Raw genomic sequence first — 19,677 nt, 5'->3', positions numbered from 1 at the left:
AGAAGCTGTCCGACCCCTTGACGCCGAAATTCCCATAAACCCTGCACCAGTCCAGGAAGGGTCAGGAAAAAATGAAAGCAGGAGACCTTCACCACTGGGCCGCTGAGGTCTCCAGTGGGGAAGCCAAGTTGCCCAGTCCCATGCTTATGGAATTTCCCATTAGGCCCTTCTCTAGCCTCGCCACCTTGGATGGCCTTCTCAACCTTTAGGGTGTTGGAAAGACTGGCTGTGACAGTGTAATGCTCGTTGGGAGCAGGGAATGTGTCTGTTTATTACTACTTTGTACTTTCCCAAGCGCTCAGTATATATAGTTTTTTGCACACAGTAAGGACCAAAATAAATTCGATTGAATGACCGAATGCAGACGGTGGACACTTTGCCTACACTATTGCTACTGTAGGATGGTAATGGCCTATCTTTGCTACAGGTTCAGTCATCAAACAGACTCATTTTCCCGTGCCTAGATTGTGCCTCTCTCGCTGCCGACCCCTGGCCCACGTCCCGCCTCTGGCCTGGAACACCCTCCCTCCTCAAATCCGGTAGACGATGACTCTCTCCCCCTTCAGAGCCTTTTTTAAGGCACGTCTCCTCCAAGAGGCCTTCCCAGCCTAAAAGTCCCACTTTTCCTCATCTCCCACTCCCTTCTGTGTCACCAACTTGCTCCCACTGCTCTTCCCCCCATTCCAGCCCCACAGCACTTAGGTACATATCTATCATTTTATTCATCTGTCTCCCAGCTTGTAGGGAACATCACTGTTTATTGTTGTATTGAACTATCCCAAGCACTTAGTACAGGGCTCTGCACGCAGTAAGAGCTTAATAAATCCGACTGCATGAATAGGTGGATCTTTTCACTTTATCAACTTTAATGAGCCGTAGATCATTTCAATAAATTCAGAGCTCCTCCCTTCTCCTCTCCCGTGGATATACGGCTTCCCATTGGGGTCAGTGCAACAAAGGTTCACGTAGCACAAGAGCAGAGCACAGCTTCACCGATGCGGGACGGGGGCATTCCCAATCTGGAGCCTGCCGGTGTCCGCTAGGGATTCAGAGGTTAGTGCGAGCGGAGGGGCATCTAGGACAGTGGGATTTCCGGGGGTCATCGTGTCCACAACTGAATCCCAAAGGGTAGCCATCCCCTATTCCGGTCTCTCGGCAACAAAGGCTCGCGGTCTAGGCGCACTGTACAAAATTAATTCACATTCACTTAGCAGTAGCGAAGGCTTTTCCTCTCAATTGCATCCATCAGATCAGGGCAAAAAAACCTCCAAAAAACCCTAAGCAACACAAAACATCCAATTCCTTTCATTTCTCAAGAAATCGGGCTTTCCGAGCGATCGTCCTCCGTGCAAAACCTCGAGACCAAGTCGCCCTTTCGCTCGTCAGAGGCTGATCGCTCTAGACCGTGGTGGGAGAGGAAGCATGGGAAGAGAGGTCGGGAGAGGGGGTAAGCAGAGAGATGGGGATGGATAGAAGCAGTGGCAGACAGATTAAATCCCATCATGGTCCTCAGACACAGACCGAGGGCTAATTTGAGGCATCTGAGACCTTTGAAGTTTGGGCGAAAGGAAGGTTCCTCTCGGAAGGAGGGCCGAATCAGATGAGCAGAATTAGAAAAGCTCCCTGTTCCGCACACCCGATGTGTCCGTCAGTCTCGAGCTTTTCCCTTGGTCGGCTCTCGCGAACTCAGGTGTCCCGGTCGGTGGACCTGGTGAAGGAGGGCCAGCTAGGCTGGGTGTCCAGAAGGCAGCCCTGTCTGGGACTTGGAGGCAAGCACTTCCATCACGAAGCCAGTTTTTCACCCAAATCTTGAAAAAAAAATATACACTGAACTCTCGAGACGTACACACTGGCAGGCGTCACATACGGTGGGTCCCGGACTGAACGTTGACCAGGGTGAAGTAGAGGCCCTGCTGGGCCAGCAGCTCCGAGTGCGTCCCCTGCTCTTTGACCCGGCCGTTCTGAATGACCACGATCCGGTCGGCGTTCTGGATGGTGGACAGGCGGTGGGCGATGACCACGCAGGTGCGGCCCTCTCTGGCTCGATCCAGCGCGTCCTGGACCAGCTGTGGGGGCGAGAGGGGAGAGTCCGTCGGGCCGCGCTGCCCCGCGGCCCGGCCGGGGAGGGTGGGAGGGGGGGACGACCGCTACCTTCTCACTCTCCGTGTCCAGGGCCGACGTGGCTTCGTCCAGCAGCAGGATCTGGGGGTGGCGGACCAGGGCCCGGGCGATGGCGATTCTCTGTTTCTGGCCCCCGGAGAGCTGAGTTCCCTTGTCGCCCACCCGAGTCTCGTATCTCTAGACGCGGAAAGATGCGGACAGAAGAGGAGAAGGGGCAACAGGGGGAAGGTGAGGGAAGAGCAGGATTAGGCGGAAAGAGAGAAGACAAAAATAATAATAAATGCAGTATTTGTGAAGGGCTCGCTATGTGCCAAGCAATGTACTAAGCGCTGGGATGGATGCAGGATAACACATTGGGATTTCAGTCTAAAATTTCATCAGGCTAAGAGAAGTTCCTCTGTTGTTTCTGAGCATGGCCTGATTGAGATGGGCACGGCAGGTGAGGACTCCGCTAGTGTTTTAGGGGGGAAAATAACATCTACACTGTAAGCTCACTGTGGGCAGGGAATTTGTTTATTGTTATAATGCACTCTCCCAAGTGCTTAGTACAGTGCTCTGCACACAGTAAGCGCTCAGTAAATATGATTGAATTGAATGAACGAATTTTGTTATAGGCAGAGCACTGTACTAAGCGCTTGGGAGAATACAACAATATAACAGACACATTTATATTGTTATATTGTATTCTCCCAAGCACTTAGCACAGTGCTCCACACACAATAAGCACTCAATAAATACAATCGACTGACTGACTAAAAAAGATTGATTCTTTCAAAGTCTCCACGGGAAACAATAATAATAATAAAGGCATTTGTTAAGCACTTACAATGTGCTCTTCAACGCGCTGGGGTAGATACAAGATAAGAATAAGTGCGACCAGGGAAACATCAAGTTTCTTCACTACGATCGTCTCTTTGCACTTGTCTCCAAATCAACTGTGCCTGAATTTCCCACTGGCACCTCAAACTCCATATGTCCAAACAGAACTCCTCATCTTCTCTCCCAAATCCTCTCCTCCATCTAACTGTCCCATCACCGTCAACACCACCATCCTCTCCATCTCTCAGTAGCGCTCAGCACAGTGCTCTGCACACAGTAAGTGCTCAATAAATGCGATTGAATGAATGAATCTCTGAAACCCGCAACTTTGGCCCGGTCTCTCTTTCAACTCGCCATGCCCAATCCTGCCGATTTTTCCTCCACGACATATCCAGTACTTGAATCTCCCTTCTACCCTCCATGCAACTTTTCCATAATAACCAATCAATAATAATGGTACTTGTTAAATGCCTACTACGTGCCAAACACGATTCGAAGCGCCGGGGTAGATACAAGTTCATCTCTAGATGGTAAGCTCGCTGTGGGCAGGGAATGTGTCTGTTTATTGTTACGGTGCACTCTCCCAAGCACTTAGTGCTTGCATGTAGTAAGCGCTCAATAAATATGACTGAATGAGTCAGGCTGGACACAGTCCCTGTCCCACATGGGAATCACTGTTTAAGTAGGAGGAAGTGATCGTCTTCCCCTGAAATGACAGGGGAAGGCCCGAGAGCAGGCCAGGCTGGGGAGAAAATTGGTGGAGGAAGCAGAAAGATGCTTCCTGCCGTCAGAAGGGTGTGGGCACGGGGCAGAGAGGACCGGGAATATCGGCTGTTGGGGCCCACGTTGTCGGTCCGGCCTTGGCCGAGCTGGGGGTCAGGGCAGGACTTCCATATTTCTTGATCCCCACAGATGGTCAGAGGCAGAGACGGCCTCAGGGAGGGCTCTTCGTCTCATGTCTCTCACTAACTGCAACCTGGAATCTAGTCCAGGCTGGTGGCGGGGGCCGGCAGGGTTTATGAGTCCCCCATTCCCCCGATCGGCCCCCTCCCTACTCCTCTCCCAGCCCCCAGATCCGAGCCGGGATCCTAAAACTGGGGTCCAGGGCCTGCATCCCCCCCTGGGAGAGAGGAAGCACTCACGTCCGGCAGCGTCTCGATGAACGGGTGGATGTTGGCGGCCTGGGCGGCGCGCACGATCTCGTCCCGGGACACGGCCCTTTCGAGGTCCCCGTAGGCGATGTTCTCGGCGATGCTGCAGTCGAACAGCATCGGCTCCTGGGACACGATCCCGATCTGCCCGCGCAGCCACTGCACGTTCAGCTGCCTGGCGTCCTGTCCGTCCAGCAGCTGGCCGGGAACCGGGGAGGAAGGTATCGGAAAAAGATTAGGATGGCAACGGACCGGGCTGGGTGTTTCTGAGCCAGACGTGAGTCCCCGCGACAGCCGAGCGCGGGTCCCATCTTAGTCTCCCTCACGAACGGAACCCGACAAGTTTGCGTTCAATTTTGCCTGTCAAATGCCCTTTGAGGGTATGTACCCTCCTCTCTGCACCAATATCCCGTGGAGGTGGGTTGGACGGCCTTCTGAGAGTCTTGATGGAGACGGTCGCCAAAGAGCCCACCCAGGGTTGTAGCCTATTCCGAGGATGAGAGACCAGAGGCTGGAAAGGCAGTGGAGACCCTGACCCCTCTGACTCAACCATCACGATCCCTTTGGCGATAATCATACCTGAACCCTACTCACGGGAAAGTTATGAGGGAAAATGAAAATAAGTTATATAAGGTGCTTTGATAACAAAACCACTAACGGCGTGTCTAGCGGAAAGAACTCGGGCCTGAGGGTCAGAAGACCTGGGTTCTAATCCCGGCTGCGCCCCTTGTCTGCTGGGTCATCTTGAGCAAGTTACTTCACTTCTCTGTGCAAAATAGGGATTCAATTCCAGTTGTCGCTCATACTTAGACGGCGAGCCTCATATGGGACTTATCACGTATCGACCCCAGCGTTTAGCACGTACAAACACTTAACGAATACCACAATTCTCTGAGTCGGCCCGCTGGGAAAGGACCTGTTCTGGGGGTGGACGTCTCTGCCTTCACTGCCCGAGGCAGGACGGGACACACAAGGACTCGGACGAGGCCGGAAAACCCTTTCTCCGGGGCAAGGGTGTCCCCTTTGAGATGGCTTTCTGGGATACTTGGGGGAATGCCCCGCCCCAAGCCAGAGGGATGGACCCGTTGACCTCTCCAGAGCCCTTGCCCATCGCCAACCCTGGAAGCACATCTCTCATGGGGCTCCGGGGATGGATGCAGACCGGCCCCATGGTGATAGCCATGCGGGATGGCCAAACTCGCCCCTTGGGCCGCACCCCTGGCCCCCAGACCGGCCGGCGACGCGGGGCACCTACCAGACTTCCCGCCAGCGGGTCATAGAAGCGCTCGAGGAGCTGGACCACGGTGCTCTTGCCGCAACCGCTGCTCCCCACCAACGCCACGGTCTGCCCCTTGCCCACGTCGAGGCTCAGGCCCTGCAGCACCGGGATGGCCGGCCGGCTCGGGTAGTTGAACATGACGTCTCGGAGAGATATGTTCCCGTTAAATTTCTCCTGGACAGCAGGGGGGACGGAAAGCCGATCCGGCTATTAGCAGAATGACCAAAGTAGCCTTCTTGCTGCCCAACGGCCTGGGCTTCCCTCCCACCAGCACCAGAGCCACTCAGGAAGGGATCCTCCAATGGTGTGGGACTCCTTGCAAATTTTGGAGATGCGGGGCATCGAAGCCGCAGCGGATCAGGGAGCAACTTTCTCAGGCTTCATTTCCTGGAATCCGCCTGAACTGGGGGAAGTGGCATGGTCTGGGAGCCAGAGGAACTGGGTTCTAATCCTGGCTCCACCACTTGCCTGCTATGTGACCTCGGGCAAGTCACTTCATTTTTCTGCTCCTCAGTGCCCTCGCCAGCAAAATGGAGATTAAATACCCGTTGTCCCTCCTACTTAGGCTGTGAGCCCCATGTGGGACAGAGACTGTATCTGGCCTCATTAGCTTATATCTACCCCAGCACTTAGAACAGTGCTTGATACATAGTAAGTGCTTAAATACCAAAAAAACCCAAAAATATTCAGTGCCAAGAGGCAGATAAGAAGTAGGGAATCAGGGTAGCGTAGTTGTCCTGAGGCCTGGGTTCTAATCCCCGCTCCGCCTCTTGTGAGATAGCGACCATGTCTGATCTGCGTAGATTATATTTACCCCAATGCCTGACCCACCGACAGCATCATTATCACTGCTAGATTTATTACTCTATTTTACTTGTACATATTTACATATTCTATTTATTTTATTTTGTTAATATGTTTTGTTTTGTCGTCTGTCTCCCCCTTCTAGACTGTGAGCCCGCTGTTGGGCAGGGACCGTCTCTGTATGTTGCCGACTTGTACTTCCCAAGTGCTTAGTACAGTGCTCTGCACACAGTAAGCGCTCAATAAATACGATTGAATGAATGAATGAATGCTAGCTAATCCAGTGGCAAACTCACAGGTTTCAGTCCTCCCACACAGTAGCTGTCTATCAGCGGTTTCTGTTCAAGCAGCATGAAAATGTGGGATGCCGAGATCTTGGCTTTGGCATAGTCTGGGGCGAAAGAACTGGCTTGCCCCAGGGCCATGGCCCCGAAAACGATGGCTGAAAATACCCTGCAACACAGACACAGACACGGAGAGCGGGTCAGAGACCAAGAGCACTTTGCGGGAGGGATTCGCGGGCGATCGCGGCATCCGTCGGAGAACTTTTGGAAAACCCCGCTTTCCGGTCCGGGATCCCTGCCTCCTGTGGGCGGCCCCCAGAGAAGCGGATAGAACCAGCTCCTGGAAGTCACAAGGTCCTGGGTTCTGATCCCGGCTCTGCCACTTGTCGGCTGCGTGACCTGGGGCAAGGCGCTTCACTTCTCTGGGCCTCAGTTCCCTCATCTGGAAAACGGGGATTGAGACTGTGAGCTCCACGTGGAACGGGGACTGTGTCCAATCCGATTTGGTTGTATCGATACCAGCGGTTAATATAGGGCCTGGAGCATAGTAAGCACTTAAATACCCCAATTATTATGATCTTGCCCTCCCGACGAAGGTTAAGGGCTGGTATTCACCTATGCCACTATCCTGGGATATAGCAAGGCCTAGTGGGAGTCAGGGTGACCTAATGGCACTATCCTGGGATACAGCAAGGCCCAGCGGGAAGAGCAGGAACTGGATTCTAATCCCAGCTCCACCACTTACCTACTGTGTGACCCTGGGCGAGTCACTTCTGTGCCTCAGTTTCCCAGTCAGGAAAACTGACTGGGAAAACCCTCCTTCTGAGACTGTGAGTGCCACATGGGACAGGGACTGTGACTGACCTAATTATCCTGTATCTATCCCAGTGCTTAGAACATAGCAGGCGCTTAACATATACCATCATCATTATCATCATCCTTCTCCTCCTGGGAGAAGGAGGGCCTGGATCTGATATCTGTGTCTCCCAAGCGCATAGTATAGCGCTCTGCACATAGTAAGCGCCCAATACCATTGACTGATTGAGTAATGCTTATCTCTCCCTCTAGACTGTCAGTTCATTATGGGCAGGAAACGTGTCTGTTAATTCTGTTGTAGCGTATTCTCCCAAGTGCTTAGTACAGTGTTCTGCACAAGGAATCTATCTGCTCATTCTTATATCATACTCTCCCAAGAGCTTAGTACAGTGCTCTGCACACAGTAAGCGCTCAATAAATACGATTGATTGATAGTACACGGTGAGCGCTCAATAAATACCACTGAACAAACGAACATAATTTGTTAAGCGCTTACTATGTACCAAGCACTGTTCTAAGCGCTGGGGTAGATACAAGGTGATCAGGTTGTCCTACATGGGACTCACCGTCTTAATCCCCATTTTACAGATGAGGAAACTGAGGCCCAGAGAAGTGAAGTGACTTGCCCAAAGCCACACAGCTGACAAGTGGTGGAGCCGGGATTCGAACCCACAACCTCTGACTCCCAAGCCCGGGCTCTTTCCACTAAAGCCACGCTGCTTCTCTAGTAAGCACTCATAGTCGTAACATAGTAAGCACTCAACAAATACCACCGATTGATTGATTGGGTTGGGCTGCTACCATACAAAATATGATTCTAAATCAAAAGTCGATCCTGCTGGGAAAGGGTGGGCACTGATTCTAGCTGTCCCGCCCGCACCCTCGGCCTCTCCCTCCCTCCCCGGGGAGGGGGACTCAGCCCGGTTGGCTTCCAAGGACGCGCATACTTACAAGAAAACATCTTGGAAGTCCATGTGACCATGTTTCACCAGGTAGGCACCGAATCGGAAGCAAGCGGCATAGGAAAAATACATAATTGCTTGGGTGAGGGCGAAGGAAATTCCGAAAATTTGTGCTTTCCGTTGGGAATTTCTGAAAAAGAAAAAACCCACAATGTTTGGGGGAATATTACTTTCTTCCTCTCTAGAATCCTATAACCGAATGGTCAATTGCAGTCTGTAATCCAAGTACACGAATCCTTGTACAGCTGGGAAAATCCCAATATTTGGACCTTGCTGACCATCATGCTAATAAATAATAAGGACAATCTTTGTCAGGCTCTATGTGTCAACCTCTGTTCCAAGCCCTGGGGTAGATATGAGTTCATCAGGTTGGACTCAGTCCCCATCTCACAGGAGGCTCACGGTCTTCCTCCCCATTTTCCAGATGAGGGAACCGAGGCCCAGGGGAGTGACCCGTCCAAGGTTACATAGCAGGCAGGTGGCAGAGCTGGGATTAGAACCCAGGTCCTTCTGACTCCCAGAAATACCAGGGCTGAGTTTAGGGGGGACTGCTATTAACCCACCCTTTGTTCTAAATTCCTCAGCCAGACGGGAATCCTAATAAAGGCAGCAAGTCCCAGGACTTGGGCGAGATCACTCTACCCAGGGATTCAAACAGAAAGCGTTGAGTTCTGACCCCTGATTTCCCACTTCAACCCCATGATCTCTCCCTTCCCCGTCTCACAACCGGTCAACATCTGCTCATACTGTTTTTTAATGCTATTTATTAAGCGCTTACTATAATATTAATCATTATGGTATTTGTTAAGCACTTACTATGTGTCAGGCTTGAAAACAGTCCCTGTCCCACATGAGGCTCACAGCCTCAATCCCCATTTCCCAGATGGGGTAACTGAGGCCCAGAGAAGCGAAGTGATTTTGCCCGGGGTCACACAGCAGATGAGAGGCAGAGCTGGGATTCCAACACGGGTCCTTCGTGTCTGGAACGAGTACAGCATCGCTCCGCAAACTGAAAACCACCAAACAGCTTCCATTCCAACTCTGGCCTGAAAGTCAGAAGGACCTGGGTTCTAATTCCGGCTCCACCATTCGTCTGCAGTGTGACCTTGGGCAAGTCACTTCACTGGACTGTTTCGATGTCTGTCTCCCCGCTTCTAGACTGTGAGCCCGTTGTGGGTAGGGATTGTCTCTCTTTGTTGCTGAATTGTGCTTTCCAAGAGCTTAATACAGTGCTGTGCACACAGTAAGCGCTCAGTAAATACGACTGAATGAATGAATGGACCTCAGTTACCTCAGCCGTAAAACGGGGATGAAGACTGTGAGCCCCATGTTTGACGGGGACTGTGGCCAACCTGATTTGCTTGTATCCACCCCAGCACTTGGTACAGTGCCTGATACACAGTTAGCCCTTAACAAATTCTCCAATTATTCTGCAGGTCTTATATTTTTTTCTAAGAAACAGCACACCTTTACTCCAACAACCCAAGATCTGCGCAGTTTATTGTCTAAAAGAGCTACATTCATTACCTGTAAGGTCCTTGCAGATTCTCTCTGTACATGGACTCAAACTTTCTTTCCCGAGTCAAAGAAACAACAGTTCGAAAGTTTTCTATTGCTTCAGTAGCAATCTGAAAGAGAGAGCACAAGCCTGTCGGAGTGAAATCTGCTCTCGGGCCGAACCGAACCGAAAAACTAATTGCACACCCAAATCAAAATATAGCAAAGGACACTTTCCAGTTTCACTCTCCCCAAAGTAATCCGTTTTGCAATACCTCCTCTGTGCATTCAAACTGCCTTCCAATCGCTCTCCCTCCCCTTCCAATTTGCTACTTCAAGGGACACAGATCCCACCTTCCTGATCTGATGTGGACATTAAAAGCAGACCGCGAGCCCCACGTGGGATGGGGACCTTGTCTGATCTGATTCTATCTCCCCCAGTGCTTAGCACATAGTGAGGGCTGAATCATTAGCTCCAACCCAGCAAAATGCAGCTAGGACCAAGAGCCCGGGATTGCCTGAAATGCCCAAACTAAGCAGCCAGTTTAGATTCTAAAATTGCCATCAGCAGGCAACAGGGTAAGGGCAGAAGTGTAATCCTTTATAATAATAATAATAATGATTAAGATATTTGTTAAAGCGCTCACTATGTACCAGGGACCGCACTAAGCGCTGGGGTGGAGAAAAGCAAATCGAATTGGACACAGTCCCCTGTCCAATGTGGGCTCATACTCTCAATCCCCATTTTACAGACAGGTAACTGAGGCCCAGAGAAGTGCAATGACTTGCTCGAGGTCACACAGCCGTCAAGTGGCAGAGCTGGGATTAGAACCCATGACCTTGAGACTCCCGGGACCGTGCTCTACCCACTAGGCCATGCTGCTCCTCTATAATAATTAAAACAGTGATAATCGTGATACTTATTAAGTGCTCACTCTGTGCCAATCACTGTTCTAAGTGCTGAGGTAGGTATAATTTAAGCAGGTTGGACACACTTGGGGCTCACAGTCTAAATTGGAGGGAGGAGGATTTAATCCCACATTTTACCGATGAGGTAACTGAGGCACAGCGAAATGAAGCGACTTGCCCAAGGTCACACAGCACCCGGGATTAGAACCCAAGTCCTCCGATTCCCAGGCCCGTGCTCTTTCCACTAGGCCACGCTGCCTCTCTTGGTACTAACTGTGGAGATTTTGCTCTTCACATCTCTGGGTTGTTCAGAGTTTGGAAAATGGTCATGGAAATGGGAATGTCTGTCAAAGAGGGCACCATCACACTTTAATAATAATAATCCCAATAATGGCATTTATTAAGCGCTTACTATGTGCAAAACACTGTTCTAAGCGCTGGGGAGGTTACAAGGTAATCAGGTTGTCCCACATGGGGCTCACAGTCTTAATCCCCATTTTACAGATGAGGGAACTGAGGCACAGAGAAGTTAAGTGGTGCCTGTCTCCTAAACACTCTGGGATCCCGAGATCACCAGGAAACACTCACCTAGGAACGCCTTTCCCCTCCAGACTGAAAGCTCCTTGTGGGCAGGGAATGTGGATATCCACTCCGTTGCATTGTACTCTCCCAAGCGCTTAGTACAGTGCCTTGCACACAGTAAGCACTCAATAAATAGCACTGATCGATTCTGCTATGAGGGGTCTGTTGGGAAATCTATCAGTGGTATCTGAGTGCTTACTGTGTGCCAAGCACTGTCCTAAGCACTTGGGAGGGAATATTGAAAGAAAATAACAAAATCCCTCCCTTCAAAAATTGTATCTATTGGTGGATTATTATTTACAGATGGTGAGACGAGAAGGAGAAGCAGCGTGGCTCAGTGGAAAGAGCCTGGGCTTTGGAGTCAGAGGTCATGGGTTCAAATCCCGGCTCCACCACTTATCAGCTGTGTGACTTTGGGCAAGTCACTTCACTTCTCTGGGCCTCAGTTACCTCATCTGTAAAATGGGGATGAAGACTGTGAGCCCCCCGTGGGACAACTTGATCACCTTGTTAACCTCCCCAGCGCTTAGAACAGTGCTTTGCACATAGTAAGCGCTTAATAAATGCTATTATTATTATTATTAAGGAAGAACAGGGATGTATTTAGCAGTAGGGAGAGTTTGGGAAGCTGATTTTAGATGAAATAGTGGATGAATAAGTAGGATGCTCAGATCATTATATAGCTATATAAGTCTTAAGAGTAGCTGTGGGTAACATGACTTGGGGGTGGTGAGCACTCAATCTAGGAAGACTTCCTGGAAGAGGTGGCCTATTAGGGGCGTTTTGGAGACGGGGAGAGCTCTGGTCTGGAAAATTTGGAGATGCAGGGAGCTGAGCTCTCATCCCGGCTCCTCCTCTTGTCTGCTGTGAGACCTCGGACAAGTCACTTCACTTCTCTGTGTCTGTTACCTCATCTGTAAAATGGGGATTAAGACTGTGAGCCCCTTTTGGGACAGGGACTATTTGCGCTCTGACTATCTTGTATCTACCCCAGCGCTTAGTATAGTACCTGGCACAGAGTAACCGCTTAACAAATACCATTGTTTTAAAAAGGGAGCAAAAAGGGCGATACATACATATATACACACTTATACATATATTCAACTGTGTACACACTCTCCTAAGTGCTTAGTACAGTGCTCCGCACACAGTAAGCACTCAATAAATACCAGTGATTGTTAGAGAATGGTTGGGGAAGCCAGTCATTATGGGAAAAGGAAAGAACCAGTGAAGAGGTTTTTCTTCCAGATGCAGAGGTTAAATGGGGAGCTCTTTTTAGAAGAGTCCTTTTGGTTACATGGTCTAAGAGGTATTATTATAGGATGGTAAATCTAGTCAGGAAGGTGGACAAAAAGCTGCATTGGGGAGGAGCTGAAAGCAGAGATTCCAGGGAGGAGGTAGTTCAATCAATCAATCAATCAATCGTATTTATTGAGCGCTTACTGTGTTCAGAGCACTGTACTAAGCGCTTGGGAAGTACAAGTTGGCAACATATAGAGACAGTCCCTACCCAACAGTGGGCTCACAGTCTAAAACTTGAAGTTGTCTCTCCAAGAGAACATGACTGATTGATGATGAGAGCTTAATCAGGGAGGTGGGCTTTTGACTGACAACAAAAGGGTGGATCTGAGAATTTTCCCAAAAGATAAACCCGTAGGATTTAGTGACAAAAAAAAAAAAAAAATGAGAGAGCTCGAAGAGTCGCAGGTGACAACCAGGTTGTAGATTTCTATGACATGGCAGTGGAAGTGTCAACTATGAAGACAAATTAAGCAGGAGGGAAGATGAGGAGCTCGGTTTAAGCTCCTTGTGGGCAGGGAATGAGTCTACCAACTCTTCTGAGCGCTTAGTACAGTGCTCTGCACACAGTAAGCGCTCAATAAATGCCGCTGATTGATTTAAGGGACCGGTGGGTCATCAAGTGCTTAGTGCAGTGCTCTCTACATAGTAAGCGGTCAATCAAATTTTTTTTCATTCAGTTGTATTTATGGAGCGCTTACTGTGCGCAGGGCACTGTGCACTGTACAATGAATTCCCGGCATGATGTTCTGGAGGCAGGAAGAATTGTTGTTGTTGCCTTATGCCGTCGAATCTCTCCCAGAACGCCCCACTTCCACCTACAATCGTTCTGGTAGCGTGTCCATAGAGTTGGTAAAAATCTGGAAGTGGTTTACCATTGCCTCTCCACCCTCGACTCTCACCCATGCCGCTGCTGCCCAGCACGGGTGAATTTCGACTGGCAGCAGATTGCTTTCCACTCGCTAGCCACTGCCCGAGCTAGGAACGGCACGGGTAGGCCTCTGCTTGACTCTCCCTCCCGTAGTCGAGACTGGTAGAGGGCTGGAAACTCTCCAGTTGCGGCCCTGAGAGGGTGGGAGGAACTGTGGGGGTGAAATGAGGGGCATTCGTTGGGACGTTTCCTCCGAGACCTCGACACATTGCTTCAAGTTCTCCCAACGGACGGCGGGCTAGGGACGAGTCGAGGAGGGAAGAGCACGGAACGCTCACCCGAACGGCGAGCTACAGCAGGGAGTGGAGCAGGTTCAGCGCTTAAAACAGTCCTTGGCACATAGTAAGCGCTTAACAAATACCATAATTATTATTATTATTACTGGACAGAAGACCGGCCCGCACCAAACTCACCTTTCCCGCACCTTCTAATTCTTTCTTGTCTTTCTGAGCGTGGCCGGCCAACATCTTCATCTCGATGACCCCCGCTATGGCAATGATGGGAACGATTGCCAGCAGCAGGAGGGTTAATTGCCAGCCATAGACCAAGGAGATGATGATGCCGGTGCCCAGGTTAGCGATGTTCTGGGCGACCATAGCTAGTCTGGCACCGGTGGCCTAAAAATAGAAACGGCATGGGTCATTTCTTCCTTCAAAGCAGAAAGCGAACTAACGGCGGGGCTTTCAAGCCACCATCCGTTGTTCTGTGGCTCCATGTAGCCCGGTTATAAAGATGAAAACCATAAAGTGCTTAGTAGAGCGCTCTGCACAGAGTAGGTACTCGGTAAGTACCACTGAGAAGCAGCGGGGCTTAGGGGAAAGAGCTCGGGCTTGGGAGTCAGAGGTTGTGGGTTCTAATCCCGGCTCCGCCACTTGTCAGCTGTGTGACTTCACTTCTCTGTACCTCATCTGTCCCACCTGGACAACCTGATTACCTTGTATCTACCCCAGCGCTTAGAACAGTGCTTGGCACATAGTAAGCGCTTAACGAATACCATCATTATTTTTATTATGATTACTACAGATGGATTGCAGTGCTATATACTTATACTTAAATCACAGTTTTTAAGGTTGAAATTTTAAAAATCAGTACAAATGCTTCCTCCTGAGAGCAGGAAAACCAAAAGATAGGCGTTAACTTATTCATGGTAAAAGTCACTTCTCGTTTCTTTTCCGAGGAGACGCCCATTAGGTATTCATCTGAGTCCAGGCGGCTAGTTTAACGGCCAGACTTCAGGTTTGGCCACTGCTGATTTCTGCTCAAAGGGCCACCTGATTTGTTTTCTGCCTATCAAGCCAAATCTCTCCGCTGCTGTCCCGCTCTCCCAGCATGGCACAGGAAGCATCGTGAGACTCGGCCCTCTAAGCGTCTCATTCTTCCTGCTCTCCCACGGGCCCAGAAAAAACAAACAACAAAATCCTGGGAGGAGTCAGGATTTAAATCGGCACGTACCCCTTTAACCTGTGAGGCGTCTGTCGCAAGCCTTGTTGTCAATGCCCCGGTGCTGTTCTTAGAGTTGTCAAACCAGCTTATATCCTACAACACAGAAAGGGTGTCTTCAATCGGTCGGTCGACTTATATTTGGAGAACATGTTGTGGGTTTAGAGAAATGTCCGGGGCACTTGGGAGACTACAGCAGAAGTCAAAGAAAGAGCCCCGACCCTGGAGAACTTTTTAATCTAATGGAGACATGCAGACGTAATGTATTTGTTAAAGTCAGCTGTGTGACCTTGGGCAACTCATTTCCCTTTTCCGTATCTCCGTTACCTCATCTGGAAAACGGGGAGCAAGACTGTGAGCCCCCCATGGGACAGGGACTGCGTCCAACCCGCTTCGTTTGTCTCCACCCCGGCACTTAGCACGGCGCCTGGCACATAGTAAGTGCTTAAATACCATAATTTTAATTTTAATTATTACTTACAAACAGTGGGAGCAGAATGTGGATACTACTAGAAAGAGATATGGGAAGCGAATGAATAGGAAAATCAGGGGAACCTCAAATGGTGGAAATTATTGGGGAAATGCTTCCAGGAGAGTTCCGAGGGGGCAGAGGGAGTTCCGTAAGGGGGGAAAACGGTCTCCAGCAAGGTCGGGGTGAGAGGCGGGAGAGTCGAGACTCAAGTACACCAAGAATTTTACCAAGGGAGAGGTCAGGACCAATTAATGATAGCAGTGAACGTCAATCCCTTGGAAAGGTCTGGTTCCATTTTAAATGCTCTCAATTCATCTATTCCCCCACCCAACCAAATTCACCCCCGAGCCTCATTCCTGTGAGCCCACTGTTGGGTAGGGACTGTCTCTATATGTTGTCAACTTGTACTTCCCAAGCGCTTAGTACAGTGCTCTGCACACAGTAAGCGCTCAATAAATGCAATTGATTGATTGATTGATTTTGACACTGCCTGAAATGCCCCGACTGCAGCAGGGATAATCCTTCTACGACGCAAGAAGATTTCTGGGAACCAACCAACCTGCCTCAGCATAGCTCGGAAGGCCCAAAACCGGAGCCGCCTGGTGAGGATTTCACCAGCTTTGCCAAACGTGTACCCCTGGAGGGAGAGAGAGAGAAAACGTTATACGCCTTCCTGAGTCTAATCTCTCAATTATTTACAAAATCAGTGCCTCAGCCCATTCCCTCCTCAATCGCATTCTCTGCTGCATTTTACACTCCAAGCTCTTCTAATGGTCCCAGGTTCTCAACCCAATGTCGCTCTCTCCCCTGGCTCTCCTCCATCTCCTCCAGCTCTCCTGCCTTTTCCTTCAGACCGCATTCCACCCCCCCACCCTTCCCGGGACCCGATCCGCTCGGCCAGACGTGATCCGGGAGCCGTCTTCAAACCAAACGGCACACTCAGAATTGACATAGAGATGGTTTGGCGTTTCAATAAGAAAGTAATGCATTTCTCTAGACTGTGAGCTCGTTGTGGGCAGGAAATGTGTCTGTTTATCATTCTATTGTACTCACCCAGTGCTTAATACAGTGCTTTGCACATGGTAAGCGCTCAATAAATATGACGATGAATGAATGAAAGTCTTTCTGATCAGCCCAACATCTCACTCAATTCAGCACTCTGTATCCGCAATAGCAGCATCGGGATACTTTCATTCATTCGATCATATTTATTAAGCGCTTACTGTGTGCTAAGTGCTTGAGCACTGTTCCTACTTGTTCTTATCCTTCAGCCATTTCTTGCACTTATTTATGCTCAACCTCAACACTTGTGTATATATGTAGATTTGAGAGTGTAAGCTCCTTGTGGGCAAGGACCACTTCCCAAGCATTTTATATGGTGCGTTGCTTTCAGCTGCCCGTTAGTAGACACCATCTTGATTTGAAAAAAAATAGTTCAGATAAATGCAAAACTCTGAGACCTACCTGAAGGAAAAAGGTAATGAAAGAAATGATTCCGAGAACTAAAAACAACAAGGAAAACAAGTTGCTCCTTTCTCTCTTTGTCTCATTATCTTCTAATGTTCCAAAAACCTAGAAGAGAGCATCAAAAAAAGCTTTTTTTTTTTCCTGTTGGGGACTTAATGGAATTTGGATCATAGAGAAATACCACGATTCGACAACAGTCTCCTTTCTCTTTCTCGGGAATGAAAAAATCGCAGATTTAAACCCAGCCAACAGATCTCCTATTATTTACCTAAGCTAAGAGGGCCCGCTTTGCTACATCCAAAGCCTCTCCTGTGGGCGACGTGACACCATCTCCTCATGTTCACGTCACTCACCCCACACTCATCTTCACTCTTGGAAGGGACACGATTTCCCACCAGAATTCAATTTCCAGGAGTGCTCCTGGAGAAACAACTTTCCAGGCAAAAAGAGCAGGCTGGATCTCAACCGGGAGATCGTGGGAGCACCAGGAAAAGGTGGAAAGGTCAGAGTGCCTTAGAGGGAGGTGTTTGTCCTGATTCCCCTCAAATCTTCTCCTTTCACCACGTCCCAGCCTCCATTCTTCTCTCCCGCCCCGCGTCCTCCCTCGGAGCGAGCTCCTCCTCTCACTTCCAGTGATGGAGAATGATCCAGCGCTCTCTCTCCGCCCAAGGCCTTCACCAGCACAAACCAGGCTTCGGGAACTTCATCCAGACCCGGAGAAGCAGCGTGGCTTAGTGGCTAGAGCATGGGCCTGAGTTCTAATCCTGGCTCTGCCTCGTGTCTGCTGTGTGAGCTTGGGCCTCAGTTCTGTCATCTATAAAATGGGAATTAAGACTGTGAGCCCCATGTGGGACCTGGGCTGCATCCAACCTGATTAACTTGTATCTAGCCCGGCTCTTAGAACAGTGTTTGGCACATAGTAAGCACTTAACAAGTACCATAATTATTATAATTGTCCACAACCTCCAGAAGACTCTAGTCACGGCTGTTAGGAAAGCTGTATCACCAGACAAGTTTCCACCTAGACATATACCATCTCTTGCTGCTCTTTTTCCAAATATTTCAGCAGAAAAGCAGGTGGGAACTTTCACCCAATGCTTTCGGACTAGCTACAGTTGCTTCCCCTTGCCTTTCCCTTGACTCCATTCCCTGAAATGGTGTCGGTTTCATTTTTCCACAAATCCAAGGAGGACTGAATTTCCATGGGGAAGCAGCATTCATTCATTCAATTGTATTTATTGAGCACTTACTGTGTGCAAAGCACTGTATTAAGCACTTGGGAAGTACAAGGTGGCAACATACAGAGATGGTCCCTACCCAACAGCGGGCTCACAGTCAAGAAGGCATGGCCTACTGGGAGAATCCTGAAGCTGAGGGTCAGAGGATTTTGCTTTGTTTCTTATTTCTTTTAATTTTTATGGTATCCGTTAAACACTTACTATGAGCCAGGCAATGCAGTAAGATCCGGTGTGGATACAAACAAATCAGGTTGGACACAATCCATGTCCCACTTGGGGCTCACAGTCCTTACTCCCCATTTTACAGACGAGGGAACTGAGGCACAGAGAAGTTAAGTGAACGGTCCATGGTCACACAGCAGTCAAGGGTCGGAGGCAGGATTAGAACCCGGGTCCTTCTGACTACCGGCCCATGCTCTATCCTCTAGATGAGGCTGCACAGGCTTGGAAGTCATAAAGACCTGCGTTCTAATCACAGCCCTGCCACTTGCCTGCTGTGTGACCTCGGCAAGTCACTTCGCTTCTCTGAGCCTCAGTTTCCTCAACTGTAAAATGGGGATTCCACACCCGTTCTACCTCGTACTTTAACTGTGAGCCCCCTGTCAGTTGAGGAACCGTGTCCGACTTGATTATCTGGAACCTATCCCACATAGTCAGCGCTTAACAAACACCGTCACGATCGCCATCATCATCCTGGCTCCGGGATAGGCGGAAGGTGGTCTAAACTGGGATGAAAAGGACGAAAAGATGACAACTCACCCCTATGATCCGGGAAAATATGATGGAGAATGCCGGCTGCAAACCCCCATTGATGATGGCGCAGAAGACGCCCACCACGAAGTACGGCCATTCGGTTTTATTGAGCTTCAGAACCTTCAGGAAAGATACCGGAGGAGCGCCTGCATCCTAGGAGACAGATGTCAGAGTCATCATCATCATCATCAATCGTATTTATTGAGCGCTTACTATGTGCAGAGCACTGTACTAAGCGCTTGGGAAGTACAAATTGGCAACATATAGAGACAGTCCCTCCCCAACAGTGGGCTCACAGTCTAAAAGGGGGAGACAGAGAACAAAACCAAACATACTAACAAAATAAAATAAATAGGATAGATATGTACAAGTAAAATGTATAAATAGAGTAATAAATATGTACAAACATATATAACCAAAGGATCGCCCAAAAGGCCAATGGGAAATTGAACGCTCAAGTCAATCATGCATTCATTCAATCGTATTTACTGAACTCTTACTGCATGCACAGCACTCTGCTAAGCGCTTGGGAGAGGACAATACAACAATAAACAGGCACATTCCCTGCCCACAAAGAGCTTACAGTCTAGAGGAGGAGACAGACATTAGTATAGCGCTATGCACATGGTCAGCGCTGAATAAATATGATTGATTGATTCATTCATTCAATCATTTATTGAGCGCTTACTGTGTGCAGAGCACTGTACTAAGCGCTTGGGAAGTACAAGTTGGCAACATATAGAGACGGTCCCTACCCAACAGCGGGCTCACAGTCTAGAAGGGGGAGACAGACAACAAAACAAAACATATTACTAAAATAAAATAAATAAATATGTACAAATAATAGAGTAAT

General features: G+C 49.3%; 1 protein-coding gene across 2 annotated transcripts in view; it reads right to left on the bottom strand.

Annotated features, from left to right (window-relative positions):
• Positions 1 to 838: 838 nt before the first annotated feature.
• Positions 839 to 19,677, bottom strand: part of ABCB1 (ATP binding cassette subfamily B member 1) — a 59,582-nt gene continuing 40,743 nt past the window's right edge. For both annotated transcript variants that reach the window (XM_038755517.1, XM_038755518.1), the window contains exons 17-28: positions 18,831 to 18,977; positions 16,831 to 16,938; positions 15,926 to 16,003; positions 14,907 to 14,990; positions 13,868 to 14,071; positions 9,764 to 9,864; positions 8,226 to 8,366; positions 6,471 to 6,627; positions 5,347 to 5,544; positions 4,083 to 4,289; positions 2,152 to 2,298; positions 839 to 2,066 (exon numbers count right to left, since the gene is read on the bottom strand). In XM_038755517.1, coding sequence (XP_038611445.1) covers positions 1,860 to 2,066; positions 2,152 to 2,298; positions 4,083 to 4,289; positions 5,347 to 5,544; positions 6,471 to 6,627; positions 8,226 to 8,366; positions 9,764 to 9,864; positions 13,868 to 14,071; positions 14,907 to 14,990; positions 15,926 to 16,003; positions 16,831 to 16,938; positions 18,831 to 18,977 — 1,779 coding nt within the window. In that variant the 3' untranslated portion in view covers positions 839 to 1,859. The remainder of the gene's footprint in view (positions 2,067 to 2,151; positions 2,299 to 4,082; positions 4,290 to 5,346; positions 5,545 to 6,470; positions 6,628 to 8,225; positions 8,367 to 9,763; positions 9,865 to 13,867; positions 14,072 to 14,906; positions 14,991 to 15,925; positions 16,004 to 16,830; positions 16,939 to 18,830; positions 18,978 to 19,677) is intronic.

Source organism: Tachyglossus aculeatus, chromosome 13 (assembly GCF_015852505.1).
Source record: "Tachyglossus aculeatus isolate mTacAcu1 chromosome 13, mTacAcu1.pri, whole genome shotgun sequence".
NCBI classification, from domain to species: domain Eukaryota; kingdom Metazoa; phylum Chordata; class Mammalia; order Monotremata; family Tachyglossidae; genus Tachyglossus; species Tachyglossus aculeatus.
This window is presented reverse-complemented; position numbering and strand designations above follow the sequence as displayed.